The 15,576-nt window shown below is 36.7% G+C and overlaps 2 protein-coding genes across 2 annotated transcripts; both read left to right on the top strand.

The window, feature by feature from the left end:
* Positions 1-1,211: 1,211 nt before the first annotated feature.
* On the top strand, positions 1,212-8,721 carry LOC106931660 (cyclin-D1-binding protein 1 homolog). Its single transcript, XM_088005841.1, has 11 exons — positions 1,212-1,535; positions 2,709-2,768; positions 3,022-3,101; positions 3,286-3,376; positions 4,091-4,187; positions 4,486-4,559; positions 6,564-6,640; positions 6,772-7,043; positions 7,327-7,387; positions 7,582-7,628; positions 8,459-8,721. Exons 1-11 carry the CDS (start codon positions 1,448-1,450, stop codon positions 8,565-8,567), a joined length of 1,056 nt encoding a protein of 351 aa, XP_087861967.1. The 5' UTR covers positions 1,212-1,447; the 3' UTR covers positions 8,568-8,721.
* A 1,334-nt stretch (positions 8,722-10,055) lies between these two features.
* On the top strand, positions 10,056-14,807 carry LOC106926640 (complement C1q subcomponent subunit B-like). The gene is made up of 7 exons (XM_015001684.2): positions 10,056-10,215; positions 10,784-10,942; positions 11,808-11,984; positions 12,871-12,950; positions 13,039-13,155; positions 13,244-13,327; positions 13,912-14,807. Exons 2-7 carry the CDS (start codon positions 10,795-10,797, stop codon positions 14,077-14,079), a joined length of 774 nt encoding a protein of 257 aa, XP_014857170.2. The 5' UTR covers positions 10,056-10,215; positions 10,784-10,794; the 3' UTR covers positions 14,080-14,807.
* Positions 14,808-15,576: the final 769 nt, after the last annotated feature.

Below are 15,576 nucleotides of genomic sequence, written 5' to 3'. Positions count from 1 at the left end.
GGGAGGCACAAATGAGAAAAAAAATAAAATAAATATATATATACATATATATATATATATATATATATATATAGGCCCTCATCCTGGCCGCCCAGGAACAGGCCCTAAACACCAGAGCAATAGAAGCTCAGATCTACCACACCAGACAAGACCCAAGGTGTAGGTTGTGCAAGGAGGCCTCTGAGACAGTCCAGCACATAACAGCAGGGTGCAAGATGCTGGCAGGGAAAGCGTACATGGAACGACATAACCAAGTGGCGGGCATAGTGTACAGGAACATCTGTGCAGAATATGGACTGGAAGCCCCGAGGTCAAAATGGGGGACACCCCCAAAGGTGGTGGAGAATGACCGAGCTAAGATCCTGTGGGACTTCCAGATCCAGACAGACAAGATGGTAATGTCGAACCAACCGGACATTGTGGTGGTGGATAAAAAACAGAGGAAAGCCGTTGTGGTGGATGTAGCAATACCAAGTGACCACAACATCAGGAAAAAGGAGCATGAGAAACTGGAGAAATACCAGGGCCTCAGAGAGGAACTGGAGAAGGCCTGGAAGGTGAAGACCACAGTGGTGCCTGTGGTCATCGGGGCCCTCGGGGCAGTCACTCCCAAACTGGAGCAGTGGCTCAAACAGATCCCAGGAACAACATCAGACATCTCAGTCCAGAAATGTGCAGTTCTAGGCACAGCCAAGATACTGCGCAGAACCCTCAAGCTCCCAGGCCTCTGGTAGAGGACCCGAGCTCAGAGGATGAAAGAGACCACCCACGGAGGGTGAGAGGGGAATTTTTTTTTTTTTTTTTATATATATATAGCCAAGCATCTCAAGGATCACTGATGCTGAGTTGGTGGGTCTCCACCAACTCTCTCTCTCTCTCTCTCTCTCTCTCTCTCTCTCTCTCTCTCTCTCTCTCTCTCTCTCTCTCTCTATATATATATATATATATATATATATATATATATATATATATATAGCCAAGCATCTCAAGGATCACTGATGCTGAGTTGGTGGGTCTCCACCAACTCTCTCTCTCTCTCTCTCTCTCTCTCTCTCTCTCTCTCTCTCTCTCTCTCTCTCTCTATATATATATATATATATATATATATATATATATATATATATATATATATATATATAAAACAGTGGTATCGGCTTGGAGTATCGGCTTGCTTTTATGAGTAAGAGTATAATGGAGGCTGGTATCCCACCTGATATATAGTTTTATACATTTTCTTTTCATACGTTTATTATTGCTTTTCTTCTTTGCATATTAGGGTGGCTTACAATGATTACAAATACTGAATAGGAATGAACTGGTGCTAAGGGGTGAGGGGGGCCAATCAGATGCCAGGGGGCCCAGTGTCCCCCCTGGCCCCCCCTGAAGCTCTTTAATAACAGTTCCACAACAGTTGTGTTGCTAGGTACTATAATCTCATTTCGGCATCATGGCTACTGAAAGCTGCAAGGGAGTGTTGGCTGTGCCTCTAGGAAACGCACTTATCTCCATCCAGTGCATCAGAGACCAAGTCAGAGGTAAATATGACAAGTTATTTATTGGGGAGGGATTGAAAAAAAGAAAAACATTGCATGCTAATTTCCAACGAGCATTTAAAACCGCATAGGGTTTCTCTTAAAATTCATTTTCCTGATGTTTCTTTACTTGTCTCATATATCCACGCCAAATGTTTTTATTTTCTCCAACGATGTTGTTTTCATATTTTATAGCTCAAATTTTAGCAGAACATACAAAAACGTATATTGAATCTCATTATCATGATTAACTGCCTTTCATTTTAAACAAAAACAATATGCATTTTTGGTTTTGCAGTTTTAAGTTATGTAAATTAAAAACATTTATCTGCCTTCTGTTTAAATTACTATCATAAAGCCGAGATTAATTTCCAATTCGGGGAAATAACTAAAGGTCAAGTCCAACTAATTTTTCACTACCTTGAGCATCTGTTATCTGCTCCAGTTTAAAAATTGCAACTACTTAGGCTCTTTAAACCTGGACTAGATTATTATATACTGATAGCAGCATATTGAAAACCCAGTTTGTGATTTGCAAAATCTTTATTTGATTTGTGAAAGTTCAATAAAGTAGATTTTAACACTGTTTTTGCATTTTATTGTACTGTATGTTTTAAGCAACAGCAAATTAAAGACACTCAAGGTAGCATTTCCTAAATGACAATCTACAATCATCAGCCAAATTCATTGCTGTATTATTACTGTTATAGATATTTGTGGAGATTGCATCGTAGAACAGACAATGCTGTTTACATGAAGTGTGCCAAACAGCTTCTAAAAATCCTGAGTACTTTGAAAAACAACAACTAAGCAGATCAAAATACTTTGATTTAAATACAAACTATTTTGATTTTTAAATCAAAGTATTTTGATTTCAAAATTAGTAAAGTATTTTTAGTGAAAGTATTTTTATATCAAAGTGTTTTTAAATCAAGGACCATTTTTTACTGGCAAAAAGTCTTCATCAGTAAAAATCTGTAGCTGCTGAGTTTGCTGGTAAATAAAAATATTAGATTGGTGAATATGTAAAATATCAAAAACAATTTAACTTGGATAGGTGGGCCTGTCTCTGCTGCTATTTATTATGTGTCAGATGGTTACCTAATCCATGACGTAATAAAAGGTTTTATAATATATAATCCAGCTAAAGAGTGTTTTCTGTACTTTTTCCTTTAGATGGAGAATCAGGTGATCACGGTGGAGCATTCGATCTCTCCATGTTCTGGAACACTTTGAGTTGAGTTTTCTTATCAAATCTACATTTTCTAGACCCCATGTAGCTTAAAGTGACCTCCCTTTTGTGTCACAGACCCTTTTTGCACAATAAGATGAGATACACCATGCCGGTTGTTTCAGAATAGTGCTCATTTACGACATTTTATCATCACACATTGCAATAAAGCATTACTTGACTTTTACATATAAATATAATTTCATATCTATTGAATATTTTGAAAATGTTTTCAAACTTTTCTTCCATTTTCCTCAGACCAGGGAGTGAAGGCGGTGTCAATGGCTGCAACGCTGGTTAGCATGGCCTCCTCAAAACCTCCTCAGCCATCTTTACAAGTCAGTTTGCTATTTTCAACACAAATAATCGTATCTGTACACAAAATTCTGCTTATTCATTCAGGCATCATCTAAAAGCATCTAATTGTTCTAAGTTGGTAGTTTTAGGAATTCTGTTGATTTTCTCCATGTTAAATGAACTGTCATATAAACATGTTATTGTGTCCTAAAAACAAACTTGCAGGTGTTGCAGGATGAAGAAAAGCTGTTAGTGTCTGTACTAAACAGCACACTGACTCTAAGTGAAGTTTACTCCTGCCTACCTGAAAGCCAAGGTGACTCTTAAACTGTATATAGTTTAATTTTTATTAGCAAAACAAAGTAGATCTGAGTTACAAAAGAGCAGAGGTGGGTAGTAACTAGATACATTTACTCAATTACATTTATTTGAGTAACTTTTTTGAAAAAATTTACTTTTAGAAGTATTTTTTAATAAGCTGTACTTGAATAATTTTATTATAAAGTATCTCTTCTCTTATTTGAGTAAAATTTCTAGATTTTCTATCTACTGAATGAAAAATAAAACCATGTTTTAATCAAAAATTCACCAAACACACCTGCAGTATTTGTTCAAGTTTTATATGGTTTTTATTGAAACAAATTGATTTGGAAAAATGCTCTTATGCCTGATTTGATTTTTTTGTTACTTATATGAATTATTGTCATTTTTGTACCTAAAATAAAATACCAAAATTTTAACTTAACTTTATGTTTTGGTTCATCTGAATATGTCATTTTTAAATATTAAATTATTGATAATGCAATCAGTTGATCAGTACCTGAGTAGACTTTTTACCAAATACGTTTTTATTATTACTTGAGTCATTTCTTGGACAGCTGCTTTCTACTTGAGTAAAAATATGTTGAAACAGTGCTACTCTTACCTGATTACATTTCTTTGTTCTCTGCCTACCTCTGCTAAAGAGTGATTAATATTTGCGCCTGCTCTTTAAGTCTGGCTGAGTATTTCAGTCCTGTCTGTGCCTCAGGGGTGACGCTACGGCGACAGGTCAGGGACGCCACTGTGGAGGTCCTGGATGGCGTTTTACGGCTGGTGGAGGTCATAATCAGCTCACCACTGCAAAGGTGAACACATCACTGTCACACAGACACAATGGGAGGAATTACAAAGCAGTCAGCCTCCACAATCTCTGGCTGCTGTTTTCTTAAGGCTGTTTGCTTTTTTTCCACTGGATTCACAAATTAAATTATACTAAACATATCATCCATCACTAGTGAAGGGCTTTTTGCAAACAGCCCGTCACTAGAAACATTATTTTTACCAGGAAAAAAAAATCTAACAAAACAGGAAGTTGTTGGATATCTTCCTCATATGCAGCTTCATCATGTCCCTCTATCTGCTCTTCTCTCTGCTGCCATTCAGCCTGACCCAGGAGCAGATCATGTCCACTAGAGGAGTTTGGTCTGCCTGTGATCGCTTTGCTCGGCTACCAAAAGGTAAGCAGAAACAAATAAGGCAAAGCTCAGCTGCAAAATGTTGATCAGCTTTTTTACTCAACACTGTGAATGTTTTTTTTTTATACATCACCTGCATTAACATAAGCATTTTTTTGTCTGACTGAATCGGTGCTTCTAGTTTTCAGGCAGTTATATTTTATTTTGAGAGTAAGATATTTGCAAGTATGTATCAATTTTCCACATTTAATGATGTAGGAATCAGAGTATTTATTTATCATTGACTTACAGTGAAGGTTATTTGTGGAAACTTATGACTGAATCATTTAGGCTGCGTTCACAGTGCAACCCAGAGTGGCCCAATTCCGATTTTTATGTCAAATCTGTTATGTCCTGTAATTGCATGAAAAGGAAAGCAGGGGGGGCTCTGACTATGTATGTGACAAAATATGCTGTATGTAAAGAAGAAGCAGAGAACGGAAGCTGAGCTACGTCTGATGCCTGCTTATTTCCACTATTTTAATATAGCAATACCACAAAATCGTATTTTAAATTGTTTATGCCGTGGTCGTGATTTGCAGAAGGTGAGAAATTGGGAAGTGGAGGTGTTAATTATTATTAAAGAAAAATTTTATTGTGAGGATAATCTCAAAGTATTCCCGCTTCATCGGACACGGCCCCTTTTTACTCGGTACAAGCCTCGAAGCCTGGATTCAGATAGCCCATCACTACAGCTTGCTCGTATCAGGACGCAGAATAGTGACACATAGTGACATTTGTCACTATGTCACTATTCTATGTCACTTGGGACCTGGACGTCGCAGTCATTCATCCGACGTCCAGGTCCCAAGTGGCCTGGGTTGTATTCGAAAAGAATCCGACTTGTGTTGTTCAGACTGTCATGAAAAGATCTGATACAGGCTGCACTACATCAAAAAAAAAAAAAAAAAAATCGGAATTGGGTCACTTCGAGGTGCAGTGTGAATGCAGCCTTAGATTTTTGAGCAGTAAAATTTTCTTGTTTTTGTTTCCATTTCCATTCCTGTGCATAAACAGTGACAAGAAATCTACTGACACTGATGACTACTGTTTTACTGGTAATCATTTTGCAAAGACGACCAAACAGATTTGGGCCTTATAGCAATTAGTTTTGGTCTGTTTTATTACTATTAAATAATCAGACCAAAAGACAACAGAAGCTTTTCAGCATGCTGATGTTACTCAGGTTTAGTAGATTTACAGGACGTAAACTTCATATTTTAAACCAGACTTTGATAAGCCACTGTGGAGAATTTATCCGTTCTCCATACTAAGTTCTTGATGTAGAAGGTTGAAGAGTCAGTGAGTTGATTTCGTGAATTCCATTTATTCTTACCAAAATACAGCTGGTCCATTTCTCATGCTACCTTTAGGAGTTAGATGGTAAATCCCTTTGTTCGCCTCTATCTAAGCTACGCCCTAAAGAGGGCGTTCCCTAGTGGCATATCTTTTAACCCTAGCTTTGAGGGCATTTCCTTTAGCTTTAGCTTTGCAACTAGCTAAAAGAGATAGAAGGGAAAACACAGAATTATTTATTCTCAACACCACTTAAGAAACATTTTCATATTTATTGTGATGTACATTCTGACAAATAAACTGGAAAACATCTAGAGAATAAATAAAATATATTTATTCTAATATGCAATCAATAACTGCTGATTGCATAAGTGTTCACACCTTTAACCCTTCAAGCCCAAATATTGACCATTGTCATTAAACAATGTCCTGATCTCCTTTGTTGCCCTCTGTATTAAATTAAAGATTAGTATAATATACATACAAACTTAAACTCATATTTTTACAAGGTATTTCATTTGAGGTGAGTTACACCCACTGTGCATTTTATTCGTGTTAGTATTTTGATATTTGGTTAAAAGAAAATCCTAAAGAGAAGACGTTAGATTTCCAGATTGGGTTTAACTTGTTTTACCACTGTCTGGATCATCAGTTTGTTTTACTTACACATTCTTAACATGTTTATTGTTGGGAAAAATGTGTATTTTACAGACAATAAGGAAGCCCTGCTAGTCGTTCTGTCATCTCAGTCTGGAGTTGTAAAAGATGCTGTTGAGAAAATGAAGCAGGTAAACACTAACATGCAAGTTTTTTTTCCTTGTTTTTGCCCTTATTACAATTATTTAATAGCCTAATTTTTACAGAATAATCCAGGTTTATTGCTGAGAATCAACAGCTGCTCTCTCCTTCACATTCACAGATCTTATCCGAACCCGAGGACCCGTTCAAGGACTGCCTCATTAACGACCCGGACGACAACTCTGACCATGACGGTCCTCCCAACAACCAGTGCATGTCCCTGTCAGAGAAGGACCAGCAGGTGATCAGTGCATGTCAGGGGTTAATGAAAGCAGCTGCTGCGTGTCTGAGGAAACTTACATCAGCTGTCAAGGCCAACGGTGACGCTGCCGAACCTCAGAAGGTCGCTCAGCTGGACGATCTGGCCGACACCAGCCGGGAAATCAGCCCCAGGTAAATAGACGGTGTTGTTGTTTCTGCTGGATTTTACATAGAGAATGACAAAAGTTGCAACTAAATGGAAAACGTTAATGATGGTACATTAACTAAGCAGACTCCTGCTGATTAAATTATAAATTTAAATCAAAATATGTTTGTTTGTGCCAGCAGGTTCAAGTTATTTGCAGGATGTTTTGACTTGTATTGTTTCCTTCAGATGATGTCAAAAGTTTAGGTCTTTTTTAAACTGTTCACTCCCATGAAGATATTTTCCTTTTATTGATGTTTTCCTTCATAGTGTGGACGATCTCGCCCTCTGTCTCTACCCACCCATGAATTACACTGGAGTGGAAAACCACGTAAGACGACCCTGCATTCTTTCTGATCTGAAAAATAGAATGAAATTCTTTACTCTCCCTCAAAATAATAAGTGTTGTTTATGAAGCTTAAGAAATACCATTTTTGATATTCTAGGCATTTCCATAATCTTGGCATTGAGTTTTGTTTTTTATACTTCTGAAGAATAACAAACATTTTCTTTTTCTCCATCTAGACGTCTAAATTGGCAGCATTGTTAAGGAAATTTTTGGAACTGATTAGGTAAGATTTATTTATCCACAGTAGCTTGAATCTGTGAAAATCAAGAGTGCATGATATACAGAAAATATTGAATTTATGCAGAACATTACAATTATCATATTGATTACAGTTAACCTGCATTTTACAACAAATAAGACATTTTTCCATGTCACCAGTGAAATGATCTGTCAGTGGAACTATATTTTTCTTTTATAAATATTAAGGGATTACTGACTTAAAACAAGTTCCAACATCTTACTGAAAGTTACTTGTTAATTAGTTTTGTCTTATATTAAATTTACTGAGATATTTGCACAAGAAACTAGTCAAAAATAATGAAGATTTTTGATTTTGGAGCCTGATAAATGCAGAAAACAGTTTTCAAATGATAATTTCATTTATTAAGAGGACAAAGCTATCCAAACCTCCTGACCCTTTAGGGAAAAGTAACTGCCCGTCTTTTTAAGTCAATAACTGATAAAATTAGAAAGCTGAGCTCCGTTTCACAAGCCAAACCCAGGTGAGATTATTACTTCAGAATCAACTTTAATGTTTATGTGTGTGAACGTTTGGTTTCACATGCTCACATTGTTCAGACATAAATATATAAACTTTACTGGAGATTAAGAAAATACTAATTAAGAATATGTACATATATTAATATGTCGTTTGGTATGAAGTTTCTTCAAACTAAACCTCAGTTTACCACTAATCGCCTCTAAAATGGGCTAATAAGAAATCATTTTTTTCAGTGTAATGTTTTGTTTTCAGCATTTAATCAGCATTAAAATGGTTTGTGATAAATGTTGCTGTTTTAGTGATGACAGCTTTGACTTGTGCTCACCCTCCAGATCCAGCCATGTGTGTGGAGAAGCAGAGCTGACCTGGGTTCAGTTCTTAGAGGGAGCCGTCGACCACAATGTTCAGAAAGCCAAAGAACTGATTGAGCTGGACGGCTGATTTCCTTTAATCAGAAGATTTTAACATGCATCTAATGGCCGCCTTTGCAGAACCATTGTTTTGGTTTATGTAAAACCTGAGCGCCAGAAAAGAAAAGTGGGAAGAAACTACTTTAACTCTGAGGGGAAAAAAGATAATATAAAATCTGAACATACATTTTGACTATCATTTTTTTTGTTGGACTTGAAATGTTTTGAAAGAAAAATATTTTGTCAGAGCCATTTATTAAATAAAGTCAGATGTTTTGCTTTTATATATATATATATATATATATATATATATATATATATATATATATATATATATATATATATATATATAAATAATTGAGTATTAGAGCCAGATAGAGAAAGATTTTTCCTTTTTGAAATTACGAGAATAAAATAGTAATATTATGACAATAGAGTTCTAATATTAGAAAAAAGATACAATATTACCAGAGGGAAAAGTCAAACTGCGAAGTTTCGATATGGAAGCGCACAATCATCTCCAAGTCCTGTTACTTATAATTTCATGTTGATGTGTTAAAAGATTCAATATTTCCTTATTTCTAAAATAACCTTTTTATAAAAAACAAAAAAAAAACATAACTTTATAAAGTGTTCAACAATCCTCTTTTTAAAATTATATTTCTAATACGACCTTGTTCTGGTAATCTAACTTCACTATGTTAACATTACGTCCTTAGTTGGTCTGTGAATGTAGGTCACAGAGCCGGTACCAGTTAACACAGTCTTCTTCAGAAGAAAGAAATCGAACCCGGCTGAGAATGAACTGTAAGTCTTTAACTCCATAATTGTTTTCTCACATAAAAACGCAGAACAAGAGCTTTTCACTAGAGCCTGTTTAACTCCTGGTGAAGATGTTCATCCAGTCCTAAAACAGAAAATTGAACAAATGATAAAACCAACATAAAAATGTAACATTCACAGTATGAACGGTGAATGTTGAGATACTGCTTACATCCTGAATAGATGGTTCACTGAGGAATAAAGTATCCCTGCCAGGCTGCGAAATATGACGTTTCTCAGCTCTGACAAATAAAACTTACATTTTTATTATCGACCAGACGGGGGCGCCACAGCTCTAACATTTACAGCTAAGCTTTCAGGACGAACTGCTGGGATAATGATGTTTCATAGGAATATCCAAATAATTCAAGTCTAAGGGTGGTAGACTTGAATTACAGGTGGTAATCTCACCTGTTTTTCTGCCTAAATTGTTTTGAATGTTTGATAAGTCAGACTTTGTAAAATTAGATTTTTCAGTTTTAAAGGGTCTTAGGATAGAAATTTCCTTTGCAGAAAGTTGCAGACTGATTTGAGGTTTTATTCCAAATCTGCCTGGGGTTTAGGCTGGATGTGAATCAAAGATTAGATTTTTTTCCCAAGGAAAAAACTGATTTATGATTAGAATTAAGCAGTTAACTTCAGGAGTGCAGGAGTTAAAACCCATTTAAATTAACCTAACATGTTAATGCAGCAGCTCTGGGTGGTTCTTCTTCATGGGTTTCATTGTCTTCCTCATGTCTGGGTGTTTGTGCGACGTGAGCACGTCTGCAGATCTCAGTAAGTCAGCAAATCTTCAGTTCAATAAAGAGGAAATCTCATCTGTTTGCTGCTCTTCCGAACCTGGGAGATCTCCACCGGTAAGAGGGTTTCTACTGATTCTGAACATTAAGATGATTAAAACAGGCAAACATTTTGAAGAAAGCATTGGAAATTAAGTTTTTATGGTTTTTATCCACCTGTAACAACACTGCTGCTTGACTGCTTGACTTTAAAGAAGTAACTTCCTTGATTGGATATAAATATATACTGACATTGAAAAGATAAAAAATGCAAAATTATTTTCTGATATTTTTCTTTGTTTGGTCAGAAAACTGATTATTTTTACATAAATAGTATAAATTTGCATTCCTTCTTACTTGCATCTTATTTCAAAACCAAAATGTTAAGTTTGGATAAAATTATCTGCTTTTAACAATTTAAAGATGAGATTTTTATTCTGTAATTATTAGGTTGTTGTAGTTTGCATGAATTGTTTTTGCCAGATGCTACATGAACCCTAAATCAAAAGTAATATGATCACATGTTGGCTGCTGCTTTTTGGAGATATGTTTCTTTTAATGTCTCTTCATGTTAAACTTAAAATAAAGTTTAACGTGAAACCGAGACTTTTCATCATCCTGCATGCGTTCCTGTTTCTCTCCCCAGCGTTTCGAGCCATGGGAGCGGATTTTGTCTGTGCAGTTCTGTTCACCATTGGTTTGCTGCTGTCAGCCGTCGAATGCAACTGTAACGGCCATCCAGGAGAACGTGGACCTCCTGGACGAGACGGGCTGGCTGGGATGAAAGGCCAGAAGGGAGAGCCAGGTAGTGTCTTCCTGCTGAAACCCAAGTCATATAGGATTGTTTTAAAAGGGACCTTTTACGCAAAATTCATAGTTTATATATTTTCTACTACTTCTAAAAACAAACCAAGTGTTTTAAAAACAAACAACTAGCTGTTTTTTGGCAATAAGTTGTTTTTTGGTGTCTGGAAAATGAGCCTAGCCTGTTACCTAGCAACATGAGATGAGTTCCAGCATGTCTGGTCAGCTGGTTTTACCGCTGTAAGCGCTGTACAATGGCTGCTGGAAAAGACGTGTGTTTTGTCATTGATTTACCATCCAGAAGCCCCTTTCTGCATTCTGGCTCCATTTCTGTTTTTCAAACGCGTACAGTTGTATGATTGCGCGTCTGTTAGCAGCCATTTTTACATGTGAGAGTAAACGATGAGTTGAGGGGCGTGGCCAGCAGCAGGTTTAAAGTGACAGGACACCCTAAAACATAGGCAGAGCTGAGCAGATTAAAATCTCATCATCTAAAAATTATTTTGTGTGAAAAACATAATGAAGAAACAACTAACCTGGTCAAGGAAGCGTAATAAATCACCTTTAAGTTTTTCTTAAATATGTGATTTTATAACTTTAGCAGTATCAGTTATTGACCGATACTAAATAATTATCTGAGTTTATGACTACATTGCATCTTTATGTGTATTTAACACACTGCTGTCACTGGACTGATCCAAGCTGCACCTAGTGCTTTGCTTTAGATTGATCAATGACCTCGGATTAAATGATTTCTGCAGATGTGTCAGTTTTCACTGCTGCCTTCTGGTTTAAGCTGCAACTTTTAGACAAATCCCTTTTTTTGCATTAAATATGTATTCACTGGTTTATGGCTTTGTCCTCAGCTGTCTGGGTGGACGGCCCAGTGGACCCAAGCATGCTGCTGAGGCTCAGAGGGGACAAAGGAAACTCGGGGCCACAAGGGCCGATTGGTCCAAAGGGTTACCGTGGTGAAGTGGGAGCAGCAGGAATGGCGGGTCAGCCTGGTCAACCCGGTCCAGTGGGGATAAGCCTGAACTCAGGTAAACGCTGCACATCGTTTTAACACTGAGGCTACATCTGACCTCAAACGCTCTGACAAGCAGAAACTTCACATAGAGAAGCACCAAAATGACTCATGATGAGGAAATGGAGACTTTTCAGTTATTTGGTCATAAATGTCCCAGGTTTCCCCCTGAAAACCTGCTAAGCCCGGTTCTAGTGGCGCTCAGGGACGTTTTCTGAGCGCTCTGGATGGCCCTTCGAATAATTTTGTGTGGCCCCCAACTGCAATTCAAGAATGATTCAAATGCAAACTTTTTATATGTAATAGGGGTAAAATTTTATTAGTATTGCTTTCTTACAATAGAAACTGTTTTAATAACCAAGTGTTTGTAGTAGAGACTTTTACCAACTTTGCTGTGCCTAAATCAGCTTTTATTTAATTTATTAAACTCAACTAAATACAGGGAGTGTTTTGAAAAAAAGAAACTATTTTTATAACAGAATAGATTTGTTCAAAAATAATTTGAAAAGAATTTTGTGAGACTGTCTTGGGAAAACAAAGTGTCTTCAGTCAGAGGTTTCTTTGACCGTAACACAGACTGCTACAGGAGGTCTCTCCACAGCCATCATTACTCTGAAGAACTAAATTAATATGAATTATAACAATATTTAATTTCCCTTTGGGATCAACAAAATATTTTTGAATTGAAAACTAGATTAAGTTTCTTTTAATATAAAAATAATTTCAAAGTGTTGGATCCACATTTTATACAATAAAGAAACAGAATTAATTGATTTTATTTTAATCTTTCTATTATCAGCAGTAGTTTCTTGGGGGATAGAAATATTCTGACTTGTTGATTTTGGTCCACATAACAAAAAGTTTGGACACCCCTGGTTCAATTAATGTGTTTGTGTTTTCAGGACAAAGTGCGTCCAATCAGAGAACTCACTCCGCTTTCTCTGTGAAGAGAAATACCACCAGATATCCACCTTTCAACCAGGTTTGCTAAAGGTCACACTTCTACATGCTAAGGACTGATTAATTATCTGGACATAACTGAAACTGAAATCTCATTTGTTTCCTGTCAGAAAATAACTTATCAGGAGGCCATCGTCAACATAAACAACAATTTCGTCATAAACACCGGCATCTTCACCTGCACAACACCTGGTTTTTATTACTTCACCTTCCACTCCGTTGCCAAGGTATGCCTCTAATTTGTTACACTTCAATTATGGCTAAAAATGCTGTAAAACTATGTAGCAGTTGTTGAACGTCTGCATGTGTTTTTAGGTCAGCATGTGCCTGGGTTTAGTCAGAGAAGGAGAACCAGAGAAAATCGTGTTTTGTGATGAAAACACTAGGAACTCTGAGCAGGTAAGTGTTAAAAATTATGCTCAATATACGGCTTAAAGCTGCAGTATGTAACTTTTATTTAAAGAAAATCTGTTTGCTACATGTTTGTGACAGGATAATATGAGAAAGATGTAAAAGATTGATCTACTCCTATTATTCCCATCTGAACAAATGTACCGCTCCCGACCAAAGACAACCAATCAGAGCCAGGAGGAGGGTCTTGGCGCTGTCAATAATCCTCATGAATGCACTGCTAAATGTGCTAAGGGAGTGAAACAACTTACAGAAAAGCCATTTATCAGCTGTCATTGGTGGCTGTGCTAACTAACCTTAGCATTCAGGAAAGGCTATGCTGACTGGGAGAAGCTGCAAAAACTGAGGCAGCATGCACAAGAGCATGATTGACAGCACTAAGACCCGCCTCTTTGCTCTGATTGGTTATTTCTAGTATTCACCCTGTGAGATATTTATGCTTCATATATCAGGATTAACGGTTTTCTGCCTCTGAAACGTGACATTTGTCCTTTGATAAAGCCCTTCCAGACAGCAGAGAGGCGGAGCGTTTCTTCTCAAAGCCTCGATGTGATGAGCTGTGTTTTCCCCAGGTGCTGTCTGGTGGCGTCGTGTTGGAGCTGACGGCGGGACAGAAAGTCTGGCTGGAGTCCTACAAAGACCAGCAGCAAAGCCTGCAGATAGCGAAAGACGCCGACGCGAGAGACGTCAGAGAAAAACTGATCGTCTTCAACGGCTTCCTCATCTTCTCAAATTCATAATAAAAACAAGTCAAGTCCTCGCACTGCAACATTTAACCATCTCTGATTTCAGTGTTTGAGGTTCAGCAGCTGCATCACGTAAAATGTTTTCATATTTACTCATTTCAGAGCTGATTGATTTTTATTAAACCCTGACTCTGAACCTGAAGTTTATCATTTCATGCAGTGATGTCCAAACGTTTGAGAATACAGTTGCAACTACTCCAAGGGCCACAAAATGTTCAGTATTTTTTATTATAATTTTTATTTGCTAAAGAAACAAACTAAACACACCATAATGAAATAAGCAAAGCAGTCAGATCTCTGTAGTTCTTTGGAGACTTAAAACAAAAAGAGGCTCTTTTATCTGGTTTGCCAGATAAAAGAGAAAAATAAAATTATAATCATGAATTTTTCTTCTCTTTTCTGTCTTTTCTTTTCTCTTTTGTGGAACAGTTTGTGACTCACTCTTGCTTTAGTTTTCCAAGTTTATTAAATGGCCATCACAGGAGGTTTTTAGTCCGTATTACTAAAAAAATGTAAAGATGAATACTTTGTGGTGCACATTAGATTTTCCACTTTAAGATTTTAAAATGCGGATCTCCATCAACTGCCTGAACCAGCGAAACCCTTTTATGCTATTTTTGAACTGTGACCACTGGCCCTCCAAAATTGGTCCACAAATGGCCCCCAAGCCGCACTTTGGTCACCTCTGATTTAATGTAATAAATATAACTCTACCACACAAACATGGATCAAAATGTCTCTTTGTTACTTTAATTCCAGTAGCATCAGTTCACAAAGCAAATATAAATGTTTTATTGTTGTTCTGCTAAGACGACAACATGTATGTTTTGCTTTTTGTTCATAAAAAACACTGAAGTTATTTTAGTGATTTTTTTAAATTGCACTAAAATAAGTAATTTTACTTTTTAACCTCAACCTTGATGTGTGTATTTTATTTTCTACTCTAGTTATACTCTATTTTTTACAACAGACTATTACGGCCAGATGAAGAGAAAAAATTTTTTTCTGATTTTTTCATAATGTCACAAGTATTAAGATGAAATAATACGAGAATGCAGTCATAGTAATAGGAGAACAAAGTCATAATAAATAATATTACCAAGTAGTAATTGTATGAGACTCCTTGATCGGAGCCACGGAAACAAACTTCTCTGCTCTGTAGAAGCTGAGTCGCAGCCAGCAGAGGTGAAGTTAAGGTACTTATAATTATTCATAATTACAATTTTCAGCCATTGTTTACTTCCAGGTCGACGTCTGGCGTCTTCTGAAGCAGAATTATGATGATGAAAGTCTCACATCAACAATAACGTAAAAGGAAAGTTAAATCCAACATGACCTCAAACTGCAGATGCGTTGAAATTAATCCCATATCCCATTTAGCTTCACATATAGAAGTGGCACAAATCTGATTTTTTGGGGGGTAAAAACATCAGAATTGGGTCGTGGAAAAGTAAATATGGGTGTCATTCACCTGCTGTGTGAATGTGCCTT

Source organism: Poecilia mexicana, unplaced genomic scaffold, assembly GCF_051168715.1.
Source record: "Poecilia mexicana isolate PSO_F unplaced genomic scaffold, ASM5116871v1 scaffold_5, whole genome shotgun sequence".
NCBI lineage: Eukaryota > Metazoa > Chordata > Actinopteri > Cyprinodontiformes > Poeciliidae > Poecilia > Poecilia mexicana.
The sequence above is the reverse complement of the archived record's forward strand: the minus strand, read 5'-3'. Positions and strand labels throughout refer to the sequence as shown.

Bases quoted from the DNA above. Each gene is read 5' to 3' on its own strand.
- LOC106931660 (XM_088005841.1), top strand. From the start codon at position 1,448: ATGGCTACTGAAAGCTGCAAGGGAGTGTTGGCTGTGCCTCTAGGAAAC. The intron at 3,377-4,090 runs GTGACTCTTAAA...TCTGTGCCTCAG, and splicing joins CTGCCTACCTGAAAGCCAAG to GGGTGACGCTACGGCGACAG. The intron at 7,629-8,458 runs GTAAGATTTATT...CTCACCCTCCAG, and splicing joins AAATTTTTGGAACTGATTAG to ATCCAGCCATGTGTGTGGAG.
- LOC106926640 (XM_015001684.2), top strand. From the start codon at position 10,795: ATGGGAGCGGATTTTGTCTGTGCAGTTCTGTTCACCATTGGTTTGCTG. The intron at 10,943-11,807 runs GTAGTGTCTTCC...CTTTGTCCTCAG, and splicing joins AGGCCAGAAGGGAGAGCCAG to CTGTCTGGGTGGACGGCCCA. The intron at 13,156-13,243 runs GTATGCCTCTAA...ATGTGTTTTTAG, and splicing joins CCTTCCACTCCGTTGCCAAG to GTCAGCATGTGCCTGGGTTT.